Source organism: Trichosurus vulpecula, chromosome 4 (genome assembly GCF_011100635.1).
Source record: "Trichosurus vulpecula isolate mTriVul1 chromosome 4, mTriVul1.pri, whole genome shotgun sequence".
Taxonomy (NCBI): domain Eukaryota; kingdom Metazoa; phylum Chordata; class Mammalia; order Diprotodontia; family Phalangeridae; genus Trichosurus; species Trichosurus vulpecula.
In genome coordinates, this window is record NC_050576.1 from 153,134,386 (window position 1) to 153,157,085 (window position 22,700).

Consider the following 22,700-nt stretch of genomic DNA (forward strand, 5'->3'; position numbering starts at 1 on the left):
GCAATATTGTATGATAATCAACTGTGAATGACTTAGATATTCTCAGCAATACAATGATCCAAGACAATTTCAAAGGACCCATGATGAAAAATGCTATCCACCTCCAGAGAAAGAACTGGTGGAGTCTAAATGCAAATTGAAGCATACTCTTTTTCACCTTCTTTTGTCTGCATTTTCTTTGGCAATATGATTGCACATGTATAACATATCAAATTGCTTAGCATCTCAGGGATGGTGGAGAGAAGGGAAGAAGAGAATTTGGAACTCTAAATTTTTAAAAATATTTTAAAATTGTTTTTATATGTCATCGGGAAAAAACAAAATATTATTTTAAAAGTTCTTCCAAAAATACACTTCTTGAAAGAGATTTTATATTGTCTCTGTGACCCTGGCATTGTACCTTGCACACAGGAGACACAATAAATGCTGATGGAATTGAATTGACTCTCTGGTATATCTCAGATTATAACAGGTGGGTGGCTATTGATCTATTTCACCAATTCATGAAGTTGAGCCTTCTGATTATAGCTATTTTAGGAGAAACCAGACCAAGTCATGACATGATCATTTTTCTCATAAGAATCTTTGCATTCTTCTTATGAGCATTCAGCTGAGGTGCCTCCTATTCCATGAAGTCTTCCCTGATGCCCTCAGTTGTTATGCCATCTTAGTCCTCAAATATATTTGCCAAAGCAAAGACATATATATATATATATATATATATATATATATATATATATATATATATATATATATATATATATACATATATGATATTTCCACTTTATGCCTTGAGAATAGTCAGATCTGGAAATAGGGGTAGGCAGTCACCTGTGATATAGCATGCCAGGATGGTACAAGGTATACTTGTTAATATTATTATCGTTTCCCACCAGAAAGCTGTGCTTTCTATATTCTATAGGGATTTATTTTGTGATAAGGCATATATGTTATGGTGAAGATGCAGTCTCTGGTAAAAGAGAGTGGGCACAGTCTTCAAATATAGGCAAGTACAATTTTTCAACCATTGTCTAGAATGCGAAAATGCCTATTTCTGCCTAAGAAAAAAAGAAGTTGTATTTGCCAACCTTTCAAATGCTTTCTTTCCATCTCCTTGAAGCTTCAGTATTAGATGAAACTACCAGGAAACTAAAGAAAAGACAAATCCAGGGAGTTGCTAACACAGAGCTCTACAGGCTGTGAGGAAAAAAAATATGTTTATGAGTTCCATGTCCTTGCTTGCCAGCCCTCTTGAAGTACGGTCACTCCTTGCTATTGCTTGCTATTGCCACCTTTACTTGTAGCCATGGCCTTACTTCACAGGGACAGAGAGGAAGGTATGGGGACAGAAGAACCCACTAACAGTAGTTTAACTGCAGCATAATCTAATGCCTATTTTCTTGGCTTCTTTGTGAATGAGTCATGTGACAACAGAGATAAAAGATTTTAAAGGGGAGAATCTGTTTTGGGATTTTGAGCATCACTTTTTTTGATAGATTGTTAGCTTTGTTGCTTCTCCGCAAAGAGGACTAGTTGGTTTAATATTGTTGGCAATATCCAAAAGGAAGGGCAGTGATTTAGCACATTTAGAGAGAAGAAGAAAGAAGAGGAGGAGGATTTACTGTCTGTGTAACATTAGGCAAGTGTCCTAAATCTTTATAAGCCTAAGTTTCCTCATCTGTAAACTGAGAGGGGTTGGACTAAATGTCCTCTGAGGTCCCTTCCAGGTTTAAATCCCTGATCCTATGATCATAAGGAGATTGAGAAGTAGGAAAGACAGGGAAGAAAGAGGGCTGGAGGAGAAATTAAAAATCATTTTTCAGTGAGTTGGCTAAAAGGAGAGGAATAAAGGAAATAATTGGCATTTCAGAGGCAGTGTAACCTTGTAGCAAAATCTCGAACACTGGCATAAGGAGATTTGGAAAATGATCCCAACTCCACCACTGATTAAAAGATGTTTGCCACCACAGCCACCATAGCCCATCCCCCGACACCTCTATGAACCTCTTCTGTGTTCAGTAAGTTAGCTTTGATGAAGTAAAGATCCCTGCAGTTGTGAGAGGCAGTGCCACTCTCTGGGTTACACAAGACCAGGGTATTGGCCAGCCTTCCTGTACACAATGGGGAAATGTTCTCCCCAACAAGGGACAATATCTGGAATTCATTCATCTACATTAGAAAAACAATGTTTTGTAGTAAGGAAATCAGCCTCATGTGGCTTCTGGGCTTGGATCTGAAGTCCATCTACAGAATCCACAAGGGCTCAATGCTCCTTTGTGCATTATCCTCCCTTCCCAGCAATCTTCTCACAGTGACAGAGAAGGTACCAGAAGAGCTACTCAATGAAAACAGAAGTGAGGACTACGTGGCCATGTTGGTAAGCTCTTAAGTTCCTAGAGGGAAGAGATCCTGTCTTACTATTTTTTACAACTCCTATAACACCTAGAATGTAGCAGATCTTCAATAAATGTGTAGTGTGTGAATGAACATCAACAAATTATCCAAACATCTAAGGTTCTTAACACATATAAATTGATGAAGAGGTCATATTCTTAAAAAGAGATACTGAGAAATAAGGGGAAAGGAAGAAATGAAGGGGACTTAGCAGTAACAGATCTCAAATTATGCTACAAAATAGTAGCCACTAAAACTATTTGGTGCTAGCTAAACAATAGAAAGGTTGATCAGTGTAACAGATTAGATAAAGAAGACCCAGACAGTGTCTGATAAAATTAAGGCCATCAATTATTAGGGTAATTATTCTCCATTTAATAAAGGATTCTGGGAAAACTAGAAATCCATTTTGTGCAAATTAGGATTAGACCAATTTCTTACACCACATACTACAATAAATTTCAAATGGATACAGGGCCTAAATACAAAAAAAAAATGATTTTCCCCCAAAATTAGAGAAGATGCCTCTGATAACTATGGCTAGGGGTCATTCTTAACTAAACAAAGGCTAGAGATGATCATAGAAGATAATATAATTATAGAAAATTAAGAAATTTTTGCATAAGTGAAATCAGTGGAAATAGAATGAAGTGTTAGAATGGAAAACATGAACTAGAAAAAGTCTTTGCAGCAAGTTTCTCTGATAAAGATCTGATTTCCAAGATGTATAGGGAATTGATATAAATAGCTTTAAATGATGAAATATAAACCATCAACAACCATCTGAAAAATGTTCCAAATCACTAACAAAAGAGAAATGCAAATTATAACAACTTTAAGATGACACCTCATATCTACAAAATTGACAAGGATGACAAAAGATGAAAATGGTATCTATTGCAGAGATGGTAAGGACAGATGGAGGTAATAAAGGATCCAAGTTCTCTGGAAAATAAGACTACATTTTCCACTGGAATGTGGCCAAGGTCCAGGTAAGGGTGAAAACAGAGGGATGGTGGTAGCACCTGCTGTGAGGATAGGGACAGCAGTGGGATAGTCTTCTGGTCCATCACTAAGAGCATGCCGAAGAAGAGAAAAACAGAGGGGAATGTACCATTGCTAGTGAAACTGTGGAAACCAGCAGAAATTCTAAGCAGAGATCTAGACTTGGTATGGATGAAGCTTTCCAAACAGAGATTTTACCATGGGTTTTTTTTTCTACATAATTTTGGAAACAAGTATGAAGATGTACTTGTTCAGGAATGGGTACTGAATAAGAGATAATGAACAGGCAGATTTCAGAAAAACCTGTAAAACTTGTACAAACGGATACAAAGTGAAATGAGAAGAACCAGGAAACATTGCACACAGCATCAGAAACATTGTGTGATAGTCCACTATGAATGACTTAGCTCTTCTCAGCAACACAATAATCCAAGACAAGTACAAAGAACCCATGAAGGAAACTGTTATCCATATCCAGATGAAGAACTGATGGACTCTGAATGCAAATCAAAACATTTTTTCACTTGCTTTATTCTTTCTTGTGTTTTTTTCTTTTCTTTCGGATCTGTTTCTTTCACAACTGTGACCGATACGGAAATATTTTTACATGTTAGCAAAAGTATAAACTATCAAACTGCTTACCATTTTCAGAAGAGGGGAGGGAAGGGAGAGAGGGAGAAAAATTTGGAACTCAAGATCTTGTAATAACGAATGCTAAAATCTTTCTTGACATGTAACTGGACAAAAATACTACTAATGCAAAAAAAATGGGTGCTGAGATTGGTATTCTATTAATTTCTCTAAGATTCCATCCTGATTAAATATTTTATTTTAATATTGAATATTGCTTGCCTGGTCTGGTAGCATGGTGAAAACTGAATTTAGTCGACCTTAGAAGTTCCAAGTTTTTTTTTGTTGCTGTTGTTGTTGAGTGGCAGCCCAGTAAGCAAAAGCAGGTGGTTTGCCAGAGGAGGTAAATTATAAATAATGATACCTCCACAATCTAAACCGTATTCCATGTCAAATTAGGAATGAGTGGCATGCAAATTATATGTCAAGAACAGAAGGCATCATCTTTCCTCCCAAACCAGCTCCTCCTCCAAACTTTTGTATTGCTGTCAGGAATATTAGCAAGTTTGCAACCTCAGAGAACCTTCCCTCTCTCTCAACTACCTATTAATCAGTTGCTAATTTTTGTCATTTCAGTCTACATTTCCTGCGTTTGTTCCCTTCTCTTCAATCACATGAGTACCACTCTAGATCAAGCCTTCATCACCTTTCATGTGGACTACTGTGATAGTCTCCTCATTGGTCCTGCTGCTTTTCTTTCTCCAATTCGTACCCCTTTCCCTGCCACCCCCACCCCCGCCCCAGCTATGAAACTGGTATTCCTAAAACTCTGCTCATTCCTTGTTTAATCATGGGCAAGTCACTCCATTTTACTGGGCTTTAGCTTCCTCATCTGTAAAATAAGGGTGTTGAAACTAGATGGTTGCAAATGTGGTGCCTTCCAACTCTAAATTCTATGAAAAATTCAGTTTGGGATCCTTTCCTTTTCAAGCACCTTTCTGGGAGAACTCCACCCATTTTTAGTTTTTATATATTTCTTTCCTGGCCCTCCACACCCTTACCTTAAAGGCAAGGAAGAGACTTAGTCCCACATGCAACTAAGTGGATTAATAGTCAGCTAATTCAATACATAGACTCATTTTCATAGCAAAGCATCTAGACAGTGGTATCTGCCCAACCAGCATTTTCACTGGGCCCAGGGGAAGACCTAACTCAGAAAGACCTGAATTCAAACTCTGCCTCCAATATTTGTTAGCTACGGGACCTTGGGCAAGTCGCTTGACTTTTGTCTGCCTCAATTGTAAAATGGGGATAATAGCACCTGCATCACAGGATTGTTGTGGGGACCAAATGAGATAATATTTTTAAAATGCTTAGCACAGTGCCTGGAACATAGTAGGCATTTAATAAATGCTTGTTCTCTCTTTTTTAAGAAGGGAGAAAAAAAGAGTCATTCTCTTCCAAGGGATTCTTCTATTTCATTCATTGTAGGATCATAGAATACCAGAATGCTAGAACTGGAAGAGGCCTTAGAGATCATCTAGTCTGAGCCCCTCATTTTAAAAATGAGGAAACTGAGGACCAAGTCTCTTCAACAAGATACTTGCATCATAAAAGGTCGGTTTCCTCAGGGCTTGTGGTGGATCAGCCTCTTGATATTCAATGAAGAGCTGCTTTCTTTGGGTGACTCTGTTCTCCCAGATCACCATCAGAAATACCTGAATGCTACTTAATTATAATACCCAGAGTTGGCTCTAAAGAAGAGTTGAGGAAAATCCAAGTCCCTCCCTTCCTTGCAGAGGTGGGAACTCTGAGTAAGGAATATTGCATATAAGGACAGATACCATCGATATGTTGGTAGTTTTGCTGAATTGCTTTTCCCCCCTCTTTGTTACAAAAGATAACTTCCTAGGGGAGGAGGGTGATGCATGTGTTCAAGAATTAATGTGATATAGGAGCAGCTAGGTGATCCCGAGGTTAAAGCACCAGTCCTGGAGTCAGAAGGAACTGAGTTCAAATCCAGTCTCAGACACTTACTAGCTATGTGACCCCGGGCAATTCACTTAACCATGACCGCCTCAAAAAAAAAATAATAATGTGATATAAAAACAAATGGAATCAGCCAAAAATAAAGGTTTTTGTAAATAAAGAGGTAGAGGTTTATTTTAATAAAGGTAATGGAAAATAAAGACAGCTTAAATTTTGTTACAGAAGTAAGGCATTCTCTCTCTCTGAGGAAAAAAAAAAAGCATTTTCGAGTAGCCAAACCAGCTAACTTGTATGCTACTGAGGCTTATCAGGGCACACACGTAGTCCTCCTTTATCACACCAAAGTTTCTTCATCCTCTCTGGGCTCTTTAGCAAGCAGCAGCAACATATAAATGTCATCCACTGTCAGAATCCTTGGAAAATATGTTGGGATAGTCCCCTTCCCTCTCTCAGGAATATAGATAAACTTGTCCCCACATTACAGCTGGGAAAACAGTGGTTAAATGGAAGAGTCAGAAATCTGTGCAGCAGAATCATACAGGACTTAAGTTACTATTTTTATCATCTGTATCACTGAGTACTACTCTATCCCATTTTTACTGAATTCCTGCCAATTTGACTATAAAAGACCACAATCAGCCCCCAAATTAGAAAACCGTGTTTAATAATAATTTCTTCAGAGCTATTGCTAAATTGATACCCTATCTTGCTTTTCAGTGTCTACTAACAAAAGAAACCACCCAATGATTTTTTCCCCAAATTTCTGAGTTGTAATTCAGCCTTTGAATAAATGACAGAATTATTAAGAGGATTATCTCTGTCCCAGAAGTGTCTATTTATAGACACTAGTTTTTCTCCTCTTTTTCTTTTTTAAAATAAAATTTTATTGATTTTTTGGTTTTTTTTTCCATTGCCCAAATTTCTTCCTAATGTCCCCCCTCCTACCACTGTCAGAGAGCCATCCTACATAGCAAACGATATTTTAAAGGAAAAAGAAGAGAAAAAATAAGCAAAACTAATCAAGAGACTTTAAAAAGTCTGAATTATGTTTTAAATACCATGCTCCTGGACCTCTCACTTCTGCAAAGTGTGGGAGAAAGGAATAGGCATTTGTGAAGCACCTACTATGTGCCAGGCACTGTGCTAAGCCCTTTACAAATACTATCTCATTTGATCCTCAGCAAAGCAATGGGATGGAGGTGTCTTTCCATATAACTTCCTTGCAGCTAGACTTATTCTTTGTAATTTTGCAACATTCATTTTTTTATTGTTTTGTCATGTTTGTTCTTTCCATTTACACTGTTGTAGTCATTGTGTATATTGTTTTCTTGGCTCTGCTTACTTCATTCCTCATCAGTTCATATAAATCTTTCCATGCTTCTCTGTATTCATCATAAACACCATTCCTTATAGCACCAGTGATATTCCATTAGATTCATGTAAAAGCACTAGACCTGGGGTCAGGAGGATCTGAGTTTGAATCCAGCCTCAGACATTTACTAGTTATGTGACTTGGGGCAAGTCACTTTAACCTCTGCCTGCCTCAATTTCTTCATCTATAAAATGGGGATAATAATAATACCTATTTCCAATGTTGTGAAGATAAACTGAGATAACATTTATAAAGCACTTTGCAAACCTTCAGGCACTATATAAATGTTTGTTAGCTATTATTACTATTATTATATACCACTGTTTGTTTGGTCATTTCCAAATTGAAGGACAGCAATTGTTTTTAATTGAACATTTTATCTGACAATTTTAGCACTTTCTTTTGAATTTCTTTGGAATCGGATTCTGTAGTAACTACTATGGTGTCATTTCACAAAAAATCATTGAATAGAATTATTTATTTTTTATTCTCTCATTCACTCATGCAACATTCTTAATGTAAATAGTATTTTGTTTTTTCTAATTACATGTAAAGATAGTTTTCAATATTCATTTTTTATAATATTTTTAGGTCCAAATTTTTCTCCCTCCCCCTTCCCCAAGATGGCAAGCAATCTGATATAGGTTATTAGCCATGAAAGAAGAAACAGACCAAAGACCAAACAGACTAAAGAAGAAACAGACCAAAAAAAGATGAAGCAAGTGAAAACAGTATGCTTTGATCTGCATTCAGACTATCAGTTCTTTCTCTGGATGTGGATAGCATCTTCCATCATGAGTCTTTTGGAACAGTCTTTGACTGTTGTATTGCTGAGAAGAGCTTAATCTGTCACAGCTGATCATCACACAATGTTGCTGTTACTATGCACAATGTTGTTCTGGTTCTGCTCACTTCACTCAGCACCAGTTCATATAAGTCTTTCCAAGTTTTTCTGAAATCTTCCCGCTCATCATTTCTTATAGCACAATAGTATTCTATTACTTTAATATACCACAACTTCTATAGCCATTCCCCAACTAACAGACATTCCCTCAATTTCCAATTCTTTGCCACCACAAAAAGAGCTTCATGCAACACTTATGAAGCAACTACAGAACATTGTACTAGCTCTTGGAAAAGTACTAAGATAAATAATGCAAAATCCCTTCTCTTCATGGGGCTTGTGGAGATAAAAACAGACATGTAAAAAGTATAATAGAAATTAAAATATCTATGCATTAAGGATATAGCTCTCAGCTCTAGCTGAGAAAAGTCTGGTTGGGCAGATACCACTGTCTACATGTCATTCTGTTATTTATTGAATAAGTTGACCATTAATCCACTTAGCTGCATATGGGACTAGGTCTCTTTCTTGTCTTAAGGGTAGAGGTAGGGCCAAGAAAGAAATATATGAAATGCTATACATTAAGATGGAGACATCATGATTACCAAAGATGTTTCTACAAAATATAGATGTATAAGGTAGATGTCAGAATGGAATTCCATTACCTATATTGGACATTTTTAGAGTGTCAAGTCCAATGACAACATTCAAAATTATCTCTTTTCTTATCATCAATGATATATAGGGACTGGAAATCATCAATGTCCTAACTCACCTTGAGCAAGCAATAAGGTATGTCGAGTGGAAAGATTCCTCCCATTTGCAAGTAATTTCATTTTCCTTAAATCAGTCACTGAACTTCATTTGGACCTCACCTATAAAACTGATGTATTCTAATGTGTGTTACAGCTATTAGTGTACCTTCTATATTATAGTATGGTAGAGCAGATAAATGCTGGACTTGGAGTCAGTCACTAAGAATTCATTAAGTATCAATTATGTGCCAGGCACTGTGCTAAGCAATGGGGATACAAAGAAAGGCAAAAGTCGGTAATTGGCTCTCAAAGAGCTCACAGTCTAATGAAGACAAGATATGTACAACCATGTACAATAAGGACACAGGAGAAAGTGGAAACAATTGACAGAGGGAAAGCACTAGAATTAAGAGGCACTGGGAAAGCCTTCTTGTGGAAAGTGGGATTTTAGCTGAGGCTTGAAGGAAGCCAAGGAAGCTAGGAAGTTCAGGTGAAAATGGAGAGCACTCTGTGGGGGACGGCTAGGAGAAATGTCCACAGTCAGAAGATATAGTGTCTTGTTCAAGGAGTCAGGAAGACCTGGATTCAAATCCTCCTTCTGACGTTTAAGAGCCATGTGACAATGGGCTAGGAGCAGCTAGGTGACACAATGAGTACAGCCCCAGATGAGTCTTCCTGATTCCAAGCCCAGTGCTCAATCCACTGCACCATCTAGCTACTCCATTTATATGTACACTTCATTATTAATTTTTTTCCCGCATATGATTAGATATCAATAGATTAACATCCTTTACCCTCATGTCAGAATGTGCCCCACAATGTGATTTGCCACGGGTGGAAATCTTGTCCATAAATTCAAAGAGAAGTTTCTCAGTTTAAAAAAACAAAACAAAACAAAAACATTGCATAAGTCACTTCTTGATCATTCCCAGAGGGAGGGAGGCATTATCTTGTAATAAATTGTATCTTAATCCTAATAATCAGGTTGGTGCCTTGGGCAAAAACTTGCTTAATTTAACAGATTAGTCACCTTTTGAAAAGTCATTATTTTCTGGGCTACTGACTATATTAATCATTCAGGTTGTACAGGCAGATGAATGTATTCATGCATGTGTATGTACTCCTAAGTGTATGCGTAAGTCTATCATGATTATTTATGCTTTCCTTGAAACATTGTTAAACTCAAAATAAGTTTGGCTCATTGTGGCCTTCCCCTAACCTGGATAGAATGTTAATTTATACTTTATGGTGACTAGGGTGGCAAACACTTTTTTATTCAGTTCTCACATTCTACTGAATAATTTTCACGGCATTTAGACTTACCATACCAGTGCCCTTGAGAACTCAATAATAATTCACATTTATGTAGCACTTTGTAAGTTTTCCTTTCAACATTTCTATGTGTTAACTAATCCCTTCCTTCCTTTCTTCCACCTGCAAAGATCCCAGTCTAGGCCTTCATTATCACCTGCTTAGGTTATTGTAATAAATAACTCCCTAAAAGGTCTTTCTCCCTTCCCACTCTCCACATGCATCATTCTGTGGTGACAATAATCTCTCCTATGGATAGATGGGGTCATGTTCTGATCAAAAAATATTCAATGACCCTTTTTTGTCTATCGAGCAAAGTTCAAACTGTGATACCTGTCCTTCAAGGCCCTCCACGGTGCTACCATTCCAGACATATCTAATATAACCAGCTTCAACAACCTCACCCACAGAGATAATACATGCTGTTACTGTATCTTTGAGAGGAAATGAAATCTTGGAGTGACAACTGTCATTCTATGAGGAGTCTGTTAGAAGAGGGAGAGTGGAGTCTGTGACCTGTCATGGTAAAAGACTCATTGAGATACTGACAGACAGAGAATGAAGAGAATTTCTTTCCTGAGAGATTTGTTTTAACTCTTATGTTGCAAAATTATAAATTATAAAGAGAATTCTTGAGAGACTTTGGCTATTATTTTGAAAGAACTGAATGGGAGGACTTTGTTTCTAGAACTGAGAAGTCAATAGCTGGACCTTAGCTGTCATCTTTCTCGTAGGCTGTTGAAGCTGGTGTTGTACTCACATTATTCCCCTCCATGTTCTCTACAATACAGTCAAGTTGGACAATTTCCCCAGATGCATTCTGCCTTCTCACAGCTGTCTTTGCTCGGGATGTTCTCTATGTCTAGAACACTCTCCCTCTCTTTTTTGTCTATTGGAGAATAGACAATGCAATAAATTAAATCTTAATGTAAATAGTACCTTTTCTACAAAGCCTTTCCTCATACCCCTAGTTGGCAATAAACATCCCTCTCAAACTTCACATTGCACTTTGTTTTGTAATTCTTTTATATAATTATATGATAATGCTACTATAATATTTTGCATATAGTTGGTCCTTGGTTATTGTATTATTCATCATAGTTTTGTGTTGTCCTTAGGGACAACTCCTTGAGGTCTGGGAATATATTTTATCTAAGCTTTTTATTTCCCTAAGCACCTAGCCCCAGAATATTGCTCTGCCCACAGTAGACACTTAGTGCCTACTTTGTTGTATTGTATTATATTATTGTAGTGATAGAAGTGTTGCCCACATTTTACAGACAAGGAAATGGAAATTCAAGTATTAAAATGAATTATCTTGAGTCATACAACTAGTAAGCACAAGAACTGGGATTTGAACTCAGATCTCTTGATTGTAAGCCTAATGTTCAAAGAGAAGTAGCATATATGTCTGGGTGCTAGTCATGTGTATACATTTAATTATGAAATCTCATTTGTGGCTATGTCTGGGTCAATATTATCTAATCAGATGATAATCAGATTTCTGGGAATTTGTCAGGAAACCCCCTATGCTATTTTTTGGTAAGATATTTTCCTAACTTGGAAATCCTGAATTTTCAAAGGGAAAAACAAAAAACCTCTGCTTTTCTACTGTACTTCAATATTCTGAATTTTATTATTACTGCTTCCCTCCTCTCTCCTCACCTCCTTTTCTGTCTCCACTGCTCCATTCTACTTCTCTCTTTGCCCTACCCTTCCTTCAAAGCTCAGCTCATGTTCCATCTCTGCCATGGAGCTTAAGACTTAGGTGCTTAATATGTGGTTATTGGAGAAGAGAAAAAAAGTAAACTGGAAATAAGATACGTATTTTTTTTCTATTGAGGAGAAGAAAACGTTAGCTGAACTCTGAACAGATCTCAGTTCTGAAGCGGCTTGGGTTAATCACCCGGATGCTCTCATGAGTTTGCAGTGTACAGCACCATGGTCAGCGCCTGTGCAAGTGGGACTATATTCTCCTGCCTCTTGGAGAAGAGATAAGGCTTGCTCTTTGACATACATGTTGCTCATAGACAAGATTTATTTCATAAATTGATTTCAATGTTAAAGAAGGCTAACCTCCAACCTGTTAAGGTACAAGAAGGGCCTTTGTAAAGAAGTGATCCAGAGAGGAACACTACAAAGGACATGAAGGTGGAGCCTCTCTACAGAATCACAGGATTAGGAGGGATCTCTGAGATCAAAGTAAAAATAACAGTGGCTGTCATTTACATATCAATTTAAGGACTGCAAAACACTTTATGTATATAATTTTATTTAATCCTTAAATCAATCCCATTAGGTAGATACTATGGGAATTATTCGTCACATTTTACAGATCTTCTAACTGAGGCTTAGCGAGGCTTACTAACTTGCCTTTGGTCACATACCTAATAAGTATCAGAGGTAGGAACTAGGGCAGCCTGGCTCCAGCCCTCAAGCCACCATCCCAAGCTGCTCCTATCTGATCTCTTTCTAAAGGAGAATTTCCTTTAATGTATACCTTTCTCATGCCCATTCTACTTTGAGGTGTCTTTAATTGTGATTGGAAGTTTTTCTTTATTTTCAGTCAATCAAGCAACCAACAAGTACTTAATAAGTATTTTCTATGTTCCAGCACTGTGGTAACCACTCAAGATACAGGGAAAAAGCAAAAACAGTCTCTGCCTCTAGAAGCATGTAATTCTAATTGGCAGTTGCTCTGAATCTAAGTCTCCTTCTATGCAATTCCTATCCATAGTTCCTAGGGTTGCTCTCTAAGGCCAATCTTTTTCTTTTTTTCCATATGGCAGCCCTCAGAAACCTGAGGTTGCTATTGTGTCACCTCGTCTCTAAGTCTTTTCTAAGATAAACATCCCCAATTTCTTCAACAGGTTCTTATAGAAATGGTCTTTAGTCCTCTCACTATCTTAGACAACCTTCTCAGAAGTATTCCAGCTTGTCACACTCAAAACTGAACACAATGGGTCTGATGTGGCCTAAGCACAGTGGTCACAGTGGGCCAACTATAAGCTTCCTCCTTTAAACTGTTCAGTGATGTGGGAGAAAGAACATGGAACATGGAGTTAGGAGACCTTATTTACAATCCTGGCTTATTATGATGATTCCATAATTATGTGTGTGTGTCTGTGTGTGTCTATGGACAAATCATTTAACTAGTCTAAGCTGAGCTTAGTTTCCTAATTTGTAAAATGGGAATGGTACCAGTATTACCTATATATCATGTTTATTTTGAGGAAACTATTTTGAAAACCTTATAGCCCTAACAACTGTGCATGATTATTCAATAGTGTGAAATTTGTTAAAGTAAAGAAATGAGGTGAGTGTCCTGTCCAAAAGAAGTGAAAGTTATTATTCTCTTCCCTCCACCACTCCCCACCCATAAGTAAATAAAATGACAAGATTTATGGGACTTGACAGAATGACTGAATTTAATGCTTCTTGAAGTTTTCCATTTCAGCAGGGTTTTGTTTTAAAAATGACAAGACAAGATAAAATAAATTAATTTATGTACACTTTACAAATGTTGTATCAATAGGGGGTTTGCAGCAACAATAATAGAAATGTTAATGCCATAGTTATTTGACTGTTGCAAGAGCTCAACCACCTGCAACTCAACAACATCTGTCATCCTGAGAATAGTGAGTACACTGATCTTGTAAACATGTTTAGAAGCATTTGCGGTGGACAATGGAGGGTCCAGCTTCATCATACTCCTGTTTGGTGATCCACATCTGTTGGAAGGTGGACAGGGAGGCCAGGATGGAACCACCGATCCAGACAGAGTATTTCCTCTCAGGAGGGGCAATGATCTAGAAGAGAAAGGTAACAATCACAATGATCAGACAAAATAAGAAAAGAATGGAGAGGGGGGAATCCTGAGGTGGGAGGGAGAAGCTATGTAGATGAGAAGTGCCGAACTCCAAGAGATGTTCCTTGTCTTAGATAAGAGTCATTGCTCAGTGAATTCGGAGATTTAAAAATTAACTAAGAATGATAAAGTCTCCATTGGCTTCTTGCCCCCTTTAGGACCCTACCTTGATCTTCATTGTGCTGGGGGCTAGGGCTGTGATTTCTTTCTGCATACGGTCAGCAATACCAGGGTACATGGTGGTACCACCAGACATGACATTGTTGGCATACAGGTCCTTCCTGATATCAATATCACACTTCATGATACTGTTGTAAGTGGTCTCATGGATACCAGCAGATTCCATACCTTGGGACCAAAGGCAAGACAAGGGAAGAAGGAAGAGAAGTGAAGGGAGGAAGGGGAGGAGAAGGAAAGCAGAAAGAAATTTTTAAAAAGAAGAAACAAACAAACAAAAAACAGAAATCAAAGTGAGCCATTTGGCTCAACGGGCTTCTCATGGATTAGATTATAGACAAAGTGGACCCTGAAAAAGTCCCAAAGCAGTCTCTTACCAATAAAGGAAGGCTGGAAGAGGGTTTCCGGGCAACGGAAACGCTCATTGCCAATAGTGATGACCTGACCATCGGGCAGCTCGTAGCTTTTTTCCAAGGAGGAGGAGGAAGCAGCAGTGGCCATCTCATTCTCGAAGTCCAGGGCCACGTAGCACAGCTTCTCCTTGATGTCTCTCACGATCTCACGTTCAGCTGTCAAGTGGATGGGGGGCAAAAAAACACTGACAGGTTAGCTGGAGAAAGTGGAATATGGAAAGGCCCAATGCACACCCGTGAGAACGCTCACGAGCCCATCTACACATCCTATTTGCTTAAGAACCCCGGACCACAGGAGGCGGCATACATGCGTGGGGGCAAGGACCCGCTCCTGGTTAGGCAAGGTTGAAGCCCTTGCAAAGTTCGTTTTTTCTTATTGTTAGGGTTGGAGGGGGCTCTCGGGAGGAGGCAGCAGTTGAGAACGAGTCCTGTGGGCAGCTTCCAAGGGCCTGGCTGACTCCCATACCTTATTCCCCGTCCCGATCTCCCTCCCCTCGGCTTCAGGTGTCTGCTGCTGCTCACCAGTGGTCACGAAGGAGTAGCCACGCTCAGTGAGGATCTTCATCAAGTAGTCAGTGAGATCCCGACCGGCCAAATCCAAACGCATGATGGCGTGGGGCAGCGCATAACCTTCATAGATGGGTACGTTGTGTGTGACACCATCGCCAGAGTCCAGCACGATACCTAATAGAGGGGGAAAATGACAGATTGAAGAGGATTTAACAGACCAGAATGAAAAAACACATAAACTTACTACGCGCAAGCGCACGTAGGCACACACACACACACACACACACACACACACACACACACAGACCCCAAAACGCAACAGAGATATGGAAAACTGCTGTAACATTTTCCTTCACATCAGAGCACTGCGTGGGGTGGGGGGGGGTGGGGGGGCGCTACTAAGTAGTAGGATAGGATGTGCACCTAAGTAGGCCAGCAATGCTGCTCTGTAATTTGGTGTGGGTTTAATAACTTCTTTAGGGGTGAAGGTACTTGTCCAGTAGTATCCTGGATCTATGAGGCCACTTTAGGTGCCATTTTGCTTAAAAAAAAAAAAAAAAAACTACTGAAAGGCGGAGCATGTAGTCTGATGGATTTAAACGGTGCATGCACCTAAGCGCCCTTGCTAATCTGGCCAGTCTGGGAGAGGGGAGGGGAGTTGGGGTGAGGTGAAGGGAGAGAACTGCGAAAACAAGCAGAGAGAGGAGAGGGACGTCGGAGGTAGTTGGTAGATAGTTTCGCCAGTGCTGAGAGTCTGGAGGTGCTGTGACTGTGGGCCAGGATGTGTTTCTTTGTAAAGGCAGGTTCCTGTCTGGAAAGAATGAAAATGGGAGGGGGTGGACCTATATAGTGAGAATAACTAGTGTGTGTAGAGTGAGCCTAGAGGCCAGGGCGGAAGGCCCAGTCCGTCTAAGTGTGGGGTAGTGTCTTCCTAGCCAGGTCCAAGCCTATTTCAGACCCGGATGGATTGACCTCTTACCGGTGGTACGGCCGGAGGCGTAGAGGGACAGCACAGCCTGGATGGCCACATACATGGCGGGGACGTTGAAGGTCTCAAACATGATCTGGGTCATCTTCTCGCGGTTAGCCTTGGGGTTGAGGGGGGCCTCGGTGAGCAGAGTGGGGTGCTCCTCGGGGGCCACTCGGAGCTCATTGTAGAAGGTGTGATGCCAAATCTTTTCCATGTCATCCCAGTTGGTGATGATACCGTGCTCGATGGGATACTTCAGGGTCAGGATACCTCTTTTGCTCTGAGCCTCATCGCCTACGTAGGAATCTTTTTGACCCATACCCACCATGACGCCCTGCAGTGCAGGAACAAAAGAAGAGAAGGGGGGTGGAGGGGGAGAGAAGCATTAGGCTCCAAAAAAGGAACTTTGGAGTGACACCACCCTGTGCTGTTGGACAGACTTGGGGATAGGGAAAGTCCCACTAACTCTGAGTCATTTCTATCTAGTAATCCTAAAAAAGTCCCCGAGGTTGACCTGAGGGAGGTCATAAAGAATTCACATTTACATGGCACTTCAAGGTTTTACAAAGCGTTTTCCTCAATGCTACCCCAGGAGGTATTTGGCACGAGTGTAATTGCTCCCCTCCCTCCCCATTTTGTTGTTGTTGACTCGTTTTAGTAGTGTCCAACTCTTCATGACCCCATATGAGGTTTTCTGGGCAAAAACACTCCAGAAGAAGTGATTTGCCATTTCCTTCTCCAGCTCATTTTACAGATGAGGGAAACTGAGGCAAGCAAGGTTAAGTGACTTGCCCAGGGTCACACAGCTGACAAGTGAGGCCGAATTTGAATTCCGGTCTTCCCGACTCCAAGCCTGACACTCTATCCACTGAGCTACCTAACTGCCCCACCTCCCATTTTACATAGGAGGAAACTGCAGTTCAGAGACGTTACTTGACCAAATCATTAAGCTAGTCAGTGTCAGAGTCGGGATTCGAACCCACATCTCTTCATTTAAGTTCCTGTGCTTTTTCTTCAGTATTTGGTGTCCTCACTGGCTGGATGCTAGCGCTTTGAGGAATATACAGGGTTGGTGCTTTCAGAGGGATAGCATCTCCGTAAAACAAGACCGGTTCTGTTTTTCAACACCCTCTCCCTCCCCTGCAATATCTACCTGCATTGGGGGAAAGGGAAAGGGTTTGATGTACTAGGTCTCACCTGATGACGGGGGCGGCCTACAATTGAGGGAAACACTGCCCTGGGGGCATCGTCTCCGGCAAAGCCGGCTTTCACCAGACCAGAGCCATTGTCGCACACGAGGGCGGTGGTCTCATCTTCGTCGCACATGGTGTCTGTTTTCTGCAAAGAGAGGCCCTGTGTTAGTGCACTGTGTTGCCACCCGCCTCCCACCAGCTTCCCTGGTCCCTGGTCTCATGGACAGAAGCAGAGCTGGGACCATGGGCCCGCAGCTATCCGGGCTCGGAGGGCAGGGAGACTTGTGCGATTCAAAAAGGCCGCTATGTTCCTCGTAGGCACTCGCTCAGTAACAGTGTTCTGCGTCTTGCCCTCCGGTTAAGTACACTTCAGCTGAACTGCTTTGTTTCTTCCCATGGTTAGGAGTCCAGGGGTGGGTAATTAATTGACCTACACTAGGATTGGGTTGAAGGACCCAGTAACATGGAGATTTGTGCCCATCGTACCGTCTTACTACGTACTTAACAACGTCTTACTACGATCCAGAGTCAGTAGGGGTCCAATCTTTCTCTCCCCGCCTCCCTGAATTATTGAAGTTGAATTATTTCGGATTGAAGATGCTATTAAAGTAAACGTGTCCATATGCCCTTTTTATACAGACAGAGGGAAGCTCAGATAGTTTGGGGACCTTTAAAAATAGACGAGAATCCGCATAACTGGTTCATAGATGTGCAGCTAGAAGGGACCTTAGAGATAAGCCATCTCTATCAATCCCCTTAGGTGGGACATTTCCATCTGACTCATCTCCCTAGGTGCAGGAAAGAGTTGGAGAGGGAGGCTGAATTCCCTCCTCCTCTCTCCCCAAATCATCTTTTCAGTAAGCTCTCCGTTTAACTGTGTCGCCTGAAGAATTTTCCCCACCCGCGTTCCTTGCCGGCTGTCGCTGTTCTAGCAGCTGTGACTGAGTGGAGCTCCCTGTAAAATCTCAATCTCTAAATCCAAAAGGCTTGGATGTCAAAGTCCTCTCGCTGTTTCCCTGGGGTGGGGAGTGAAGGCTGAATGAGGAAGACAGCCGTCCTTCCTTTTTGTCTAGCTCAGGTGGCTTCCTCGGTTTGTACCTGGAGCTCAGCTTAGGAGCGAGCTATCCTCTGCTTCCTAACTGTCAGTGGGACTTCAAGAGGAAGGTCATAGTCCCTGAGACGGCTAGATTCTTTTTCAACTAAATCTGGGACGGAAGGGAAAGCGGAAGCCCAAGATGAAGTGGTGAAGTTGAGGAGTGGTGCCTCGAGAAGTTGTTGAAAGCCTGGAGAAGCGGGTAGGACGGGGCTCGACGTGAGCAGGGCTGGGAAGAAGCGGTTCTGTGCGCTTGACAAGTGGGAGACAGTTGCGAGGGCGGTGCTGAGCTAGGCTGATTGCTGGTCTCTCCACTAGAAACTGTTCCCACTTTCCCTCCTTCACACCCTGGTTCTCCTCCCCTTTCTTCCCTCCTTTCTCCCACTTCCTCTTCCCTACCTGTGTGGGTGGCTACTGGTGCCTCTTAGCTCCGACTCGGGCCCCTGGGTATGCCGCGGGAGGCTCTTCTCTTGGAGTTGTCCGGTGTGGTGGGTCTACAGCCCCCCAGGCAGGTTTTTATATAGCCCGCGGACTCTCCGCTCCCCGCCCGCGGACTAGACCCACAGGAATGTCTCTACCCTTCTGTAGCCATATTTGGGTGTTGGGCACTATGAGCCCCCTCCCCTCTGGTCCCTCGGCCTTGGCCCCCAACCCCCGAGCTCTGCCCAAAGAAGGAGAGCCCTGGCCCTGGCCCAGGTAACACGGGACAGGCCGTATAAGGAGTGTCTCCCCGGGCCTGCAGCTCCTCCCCAATCCGCCCCTCCAGCTGGTCAGGGGAGTTGGGGGCAGGGGAGAGGGTCATCTCGGAGGGAGGGGAAACAAGAGGGGTGTGCACGTGAGTACATTGATGTGCACGTATGTGCTCATCCGCGTGTATGTGCTGGGGTGCTTCCCATCCCTGATCAATAAGTGACTATGAATATAAAGCAGAAATTGAGAGGATGGGTTTGGTTGGATTTGGAGAGATCAGAGGAAATATGAACGGTGGGCCTCCGCCCTAGAGGTGCAGCCCCTACTTTTCACAAGCCACCAAGCCTTACTGACTGACATCTCTTGGGAGAAGGGAGGAGGAGGTGTGTAAGTGGTGGGGCTATGAGGAGGGGAAGAACAACAGCTGCTGTCCCGGGATGCCTCCTGCGAGTTCATCCGCCTGAGCGAAAGGGAACAAGGCCACACTCCATCGGCTTTCCATCACCCCACCCCAAGGGGAGAATCAGGCAGTACGCGCAGCTGTCCGGGAGAGAACAACTGACCAAAAGATCTGAGGAGACGCGGAGAGAAAGCAAGGGGGCTCCCAGGGCCAGGGGCCAGGCAAGGCTCATACACACTCCCAGCGCAGGGACCCAGTCCAGCAAGGAGCTGTCCTCTCTCGGGCTACCAGAGTGTCGGGGCTGGAGGTTCCCATCACAGTAGTTTTCCCGTAAAGTTTGTTATAACCCAAACTCCTGGCACTGCCCTGACCCAAGGGACTCTATGGAGGGCAGCTTAGAATTTATTCGGAGATGACCTTGGGCTATAAAGCTAGCCTCACTGCTCCGGGACAGATGGACTGGAAGTGTGAAGCAGCGACAGTTTACTAGCGGGGAGGGGAAGGCAAGGATAAATGATTAGGGAAACGCTACTAAATAGAATCTGTCCCCCCTCTCCCCACGCCCACTCCCACCCCCCGCCTTCCCCAATTAAGAGGGAATACAATTATGGTCCAGTGGTTTGGGCTCATTTGGGTTTTTGTTTTTGGTGGGTTTTTTTTTTTTTGCCACTCCAAAAGGCTATGTAAAATCAGCTTTATATATAGAGGATGATTTCCAACCCTGCGCAGCCAGGCCACTTGCCAGGATGCATTGGAGAGTTACCATATACCTAGAGCCTGGGGCAATGTATTCTATTTATATCTCTGATATGTTAGAATCTATTTTTTTTCAATTTTCTAAATGGATTTGAATTTACTTATGTCAAAGTGGAGGTCCAGTACTAATGTGATGTCAGTAGAGTTTACACCCACAGTTGGTAGTGACAGTCTCATTTTTCTTTGGATAATTCGAGCAACAGTAGTAGCCTGACTGAAGGAAGATTTGAGTGTTTTATTTATTCTCACATTTCAGGGGTGGCTGCCAGTGGCTTTTTGGGCAGTGGACAATCATTCTGGAATTATCAATTTTTCCAACGGTAGTTAAATTTCTGGTTCATTGCTGAAATAGCATTTCACATTTGTCGGAGATCAGCTTCTAGAACAGGTGTGGCTTTTCTTAGGGAGGGATAGAAAAGCAAATGCTATGCACTCTCTTCTATTCAACAGCATCTATTCCTCTACATGGTCAAGGGCAAAAGAAATCAGCTTAAAATAGAGACGGGGAAGCCCAAAGGAATAGTGTTCTTAAGTTTCTGTGGCTTCACAGAATGCTGTTATTTCCTCCATTTCTTCAAGGAGTTTTCTCTTCCTTAAGCTTTCCAATTATTTAGTGTTGGCTAAATGGGTCAAGAGAATGAAGAAAGCTGCATTTCATTCTTAACTCTTTCCTATTCGATTCTATGGAAGGGAGAAGGAAACATTCAGAAAAGGTAACCTGCCAGAAAACTGGAATATACCTTTTACAGGGAATGACTAGTTTGGGTCCTTGTGGGGATGGTAAGCAACTTATTTGCTTTCAAACAATAGCTATCTAACTTCTCTTTTGTTTAAATTTCAGTGGGGGAGGGGAAGAGGAAGGGAGTTTTAAAAGACTAGCTTAAAGGAACACAACTTTAACTCTATAGTAAGGTCTTCCTAGCTGACAAAGCCCATTTAGAGTCAACTGCAAAAGTACATTAAAGTTGCTTATGAATAAAACATGCAAAAACTAATGGAAATCAGCTACTAGAAACACAGACATCTCAGAGATGCTGAGAGGGAGAGAACACCCTATTCAGGGATTTCCTTCTACCTCACATGATTGAAGCTGGTTTAATTGGCCTCTAACAGAGCCTAGTAGGAGCTACACATAGTTCCATTACAGACCTGCTAAATTCTCATTGGTTTAAAGGAACAGGCTTGAAGGGTATTTTGGGGAGTTGCTTATCCATACATGTACAATTTTGGGAACAGTAGACTGCTTGTCCCCTGAGTGAGCTAGTACTCTGTGCGTAACATTTGAGAACTATCCATCAATAAAGGCCAACCATGTAGGGTATGTTTGACAGAGATTCTGTTTGGCAATGTTTCTAAAATTCCATGTCTTGGTACTCCCCAATAGGGCCCCTTCTGCTCCAACCTAGAAGCTCCCTACCCCACCTTCCCTCCCATCCAACTTTCCAGTCTTCCCTCATACTGTCCTCCCACCCCAGCTCAAACGCCCTGCTCTTTTCCTCCTTTATCTATATACTTAAAAAAAAAAATCTTGCTTTTTTTTAATGTGCCTGTAACTTTCCAGAGATTCTCCTGTCCTCTCCACTCTCCCTAAATATTACTTTAAGACTTAGTTCATATTTTCAAGCTTCCTTTGCTAACTTTATTCTATTTGTTTAATAAACAATTAAAGCATATTTGTGAAAAGCCCTGGACATAGGGGGAGGGGAGAGAGAAGAGATACTCCAAAATGACAGCTCATTCACTTCATACCCTCATAGCAGTTACATTTTGTATTAGAGTATTTTTAATGGCTCAGCTCAACAAATATATGATACATTCGCATTGCATAAATGCTTGCTGACAGTCTCCAGTTGTTTCACACATGTTGAGTAATTCAAGAAGCTAGATTATAAACTTAAGAACAGAAGCAAATAGTGCTGTGCATATAGTAGATCCTCAATAATTTTGAATGAATGACAAGTTTGACTGGAGTTGAGTTATAGTTTTACCAATGTTACCATACTTGACAAGAAGAGTGAGAATTGGCAAAAACCTAAGTCAGGATCTTTTTCTTAATTTCATACCAGATTAGTTAAGGGGTATGATAGACAAATGACTTGGATTTTCCCTTTTCCTGTTTGGGAGAGCTTTTCTTCACCTCAGGCTGGCCCATCTCCACTTCTGTACAAGTCTTAAAATTTGATCATGCAAACAGAAACAGCAAGCTTTTCCCCTCCCTCCCTTTTCCACTGCGATTTATTTCTGATAATCTTCCTTACAAAGACAAAAAAGTTAGAAAGGTTAATGTCTTTGCAAATTACAAGGATGGTTTTATACAAAATAAAGCATCAGTGGTATAAAAACAGAATTATCTGATGTTTTAGGATGATGAAATCTATATACGGCACCTG

The 22,700-nt window shown here is 41.4% G+C and overlaps 1 protein-coding gene across 1 annotated transcript; it reads right to left on the reverse strand.

The window, feature by feature from the left end:
* Positions 1-13,640: 13,640 nt before the first annotated feature.
* On the reverse strand, positions 13,641-18,959 carry ACTA1 (actin alpha 1, skeletal muscle). Its single transcript, XM_036753808.1, has 7 exons — positions 18,864-18,959; positions 17,376-17,516; positions 16,188-16,512; positions 15,221-15,382; positions 14,663-14,854; positions 14,275-14,456; positions 13,641-14,049 (listed from the first exon to the last, which is right to left on the reverse strand). Exons 2-7 carry the CDS (start codon positions 17,502-17,504, stop codon positions 13,906-13,908), a joined length of 1,134 nt encoding a protein of 377 aa, XP_036609703.1. The 5' UTR covers positions 17,505-17,516; positions 18,864-18,959; the 3' UTR covers positions 13,641-13,905.
* Positions 18,960-22,700: the final 3,741 nt, after the last annotated feature.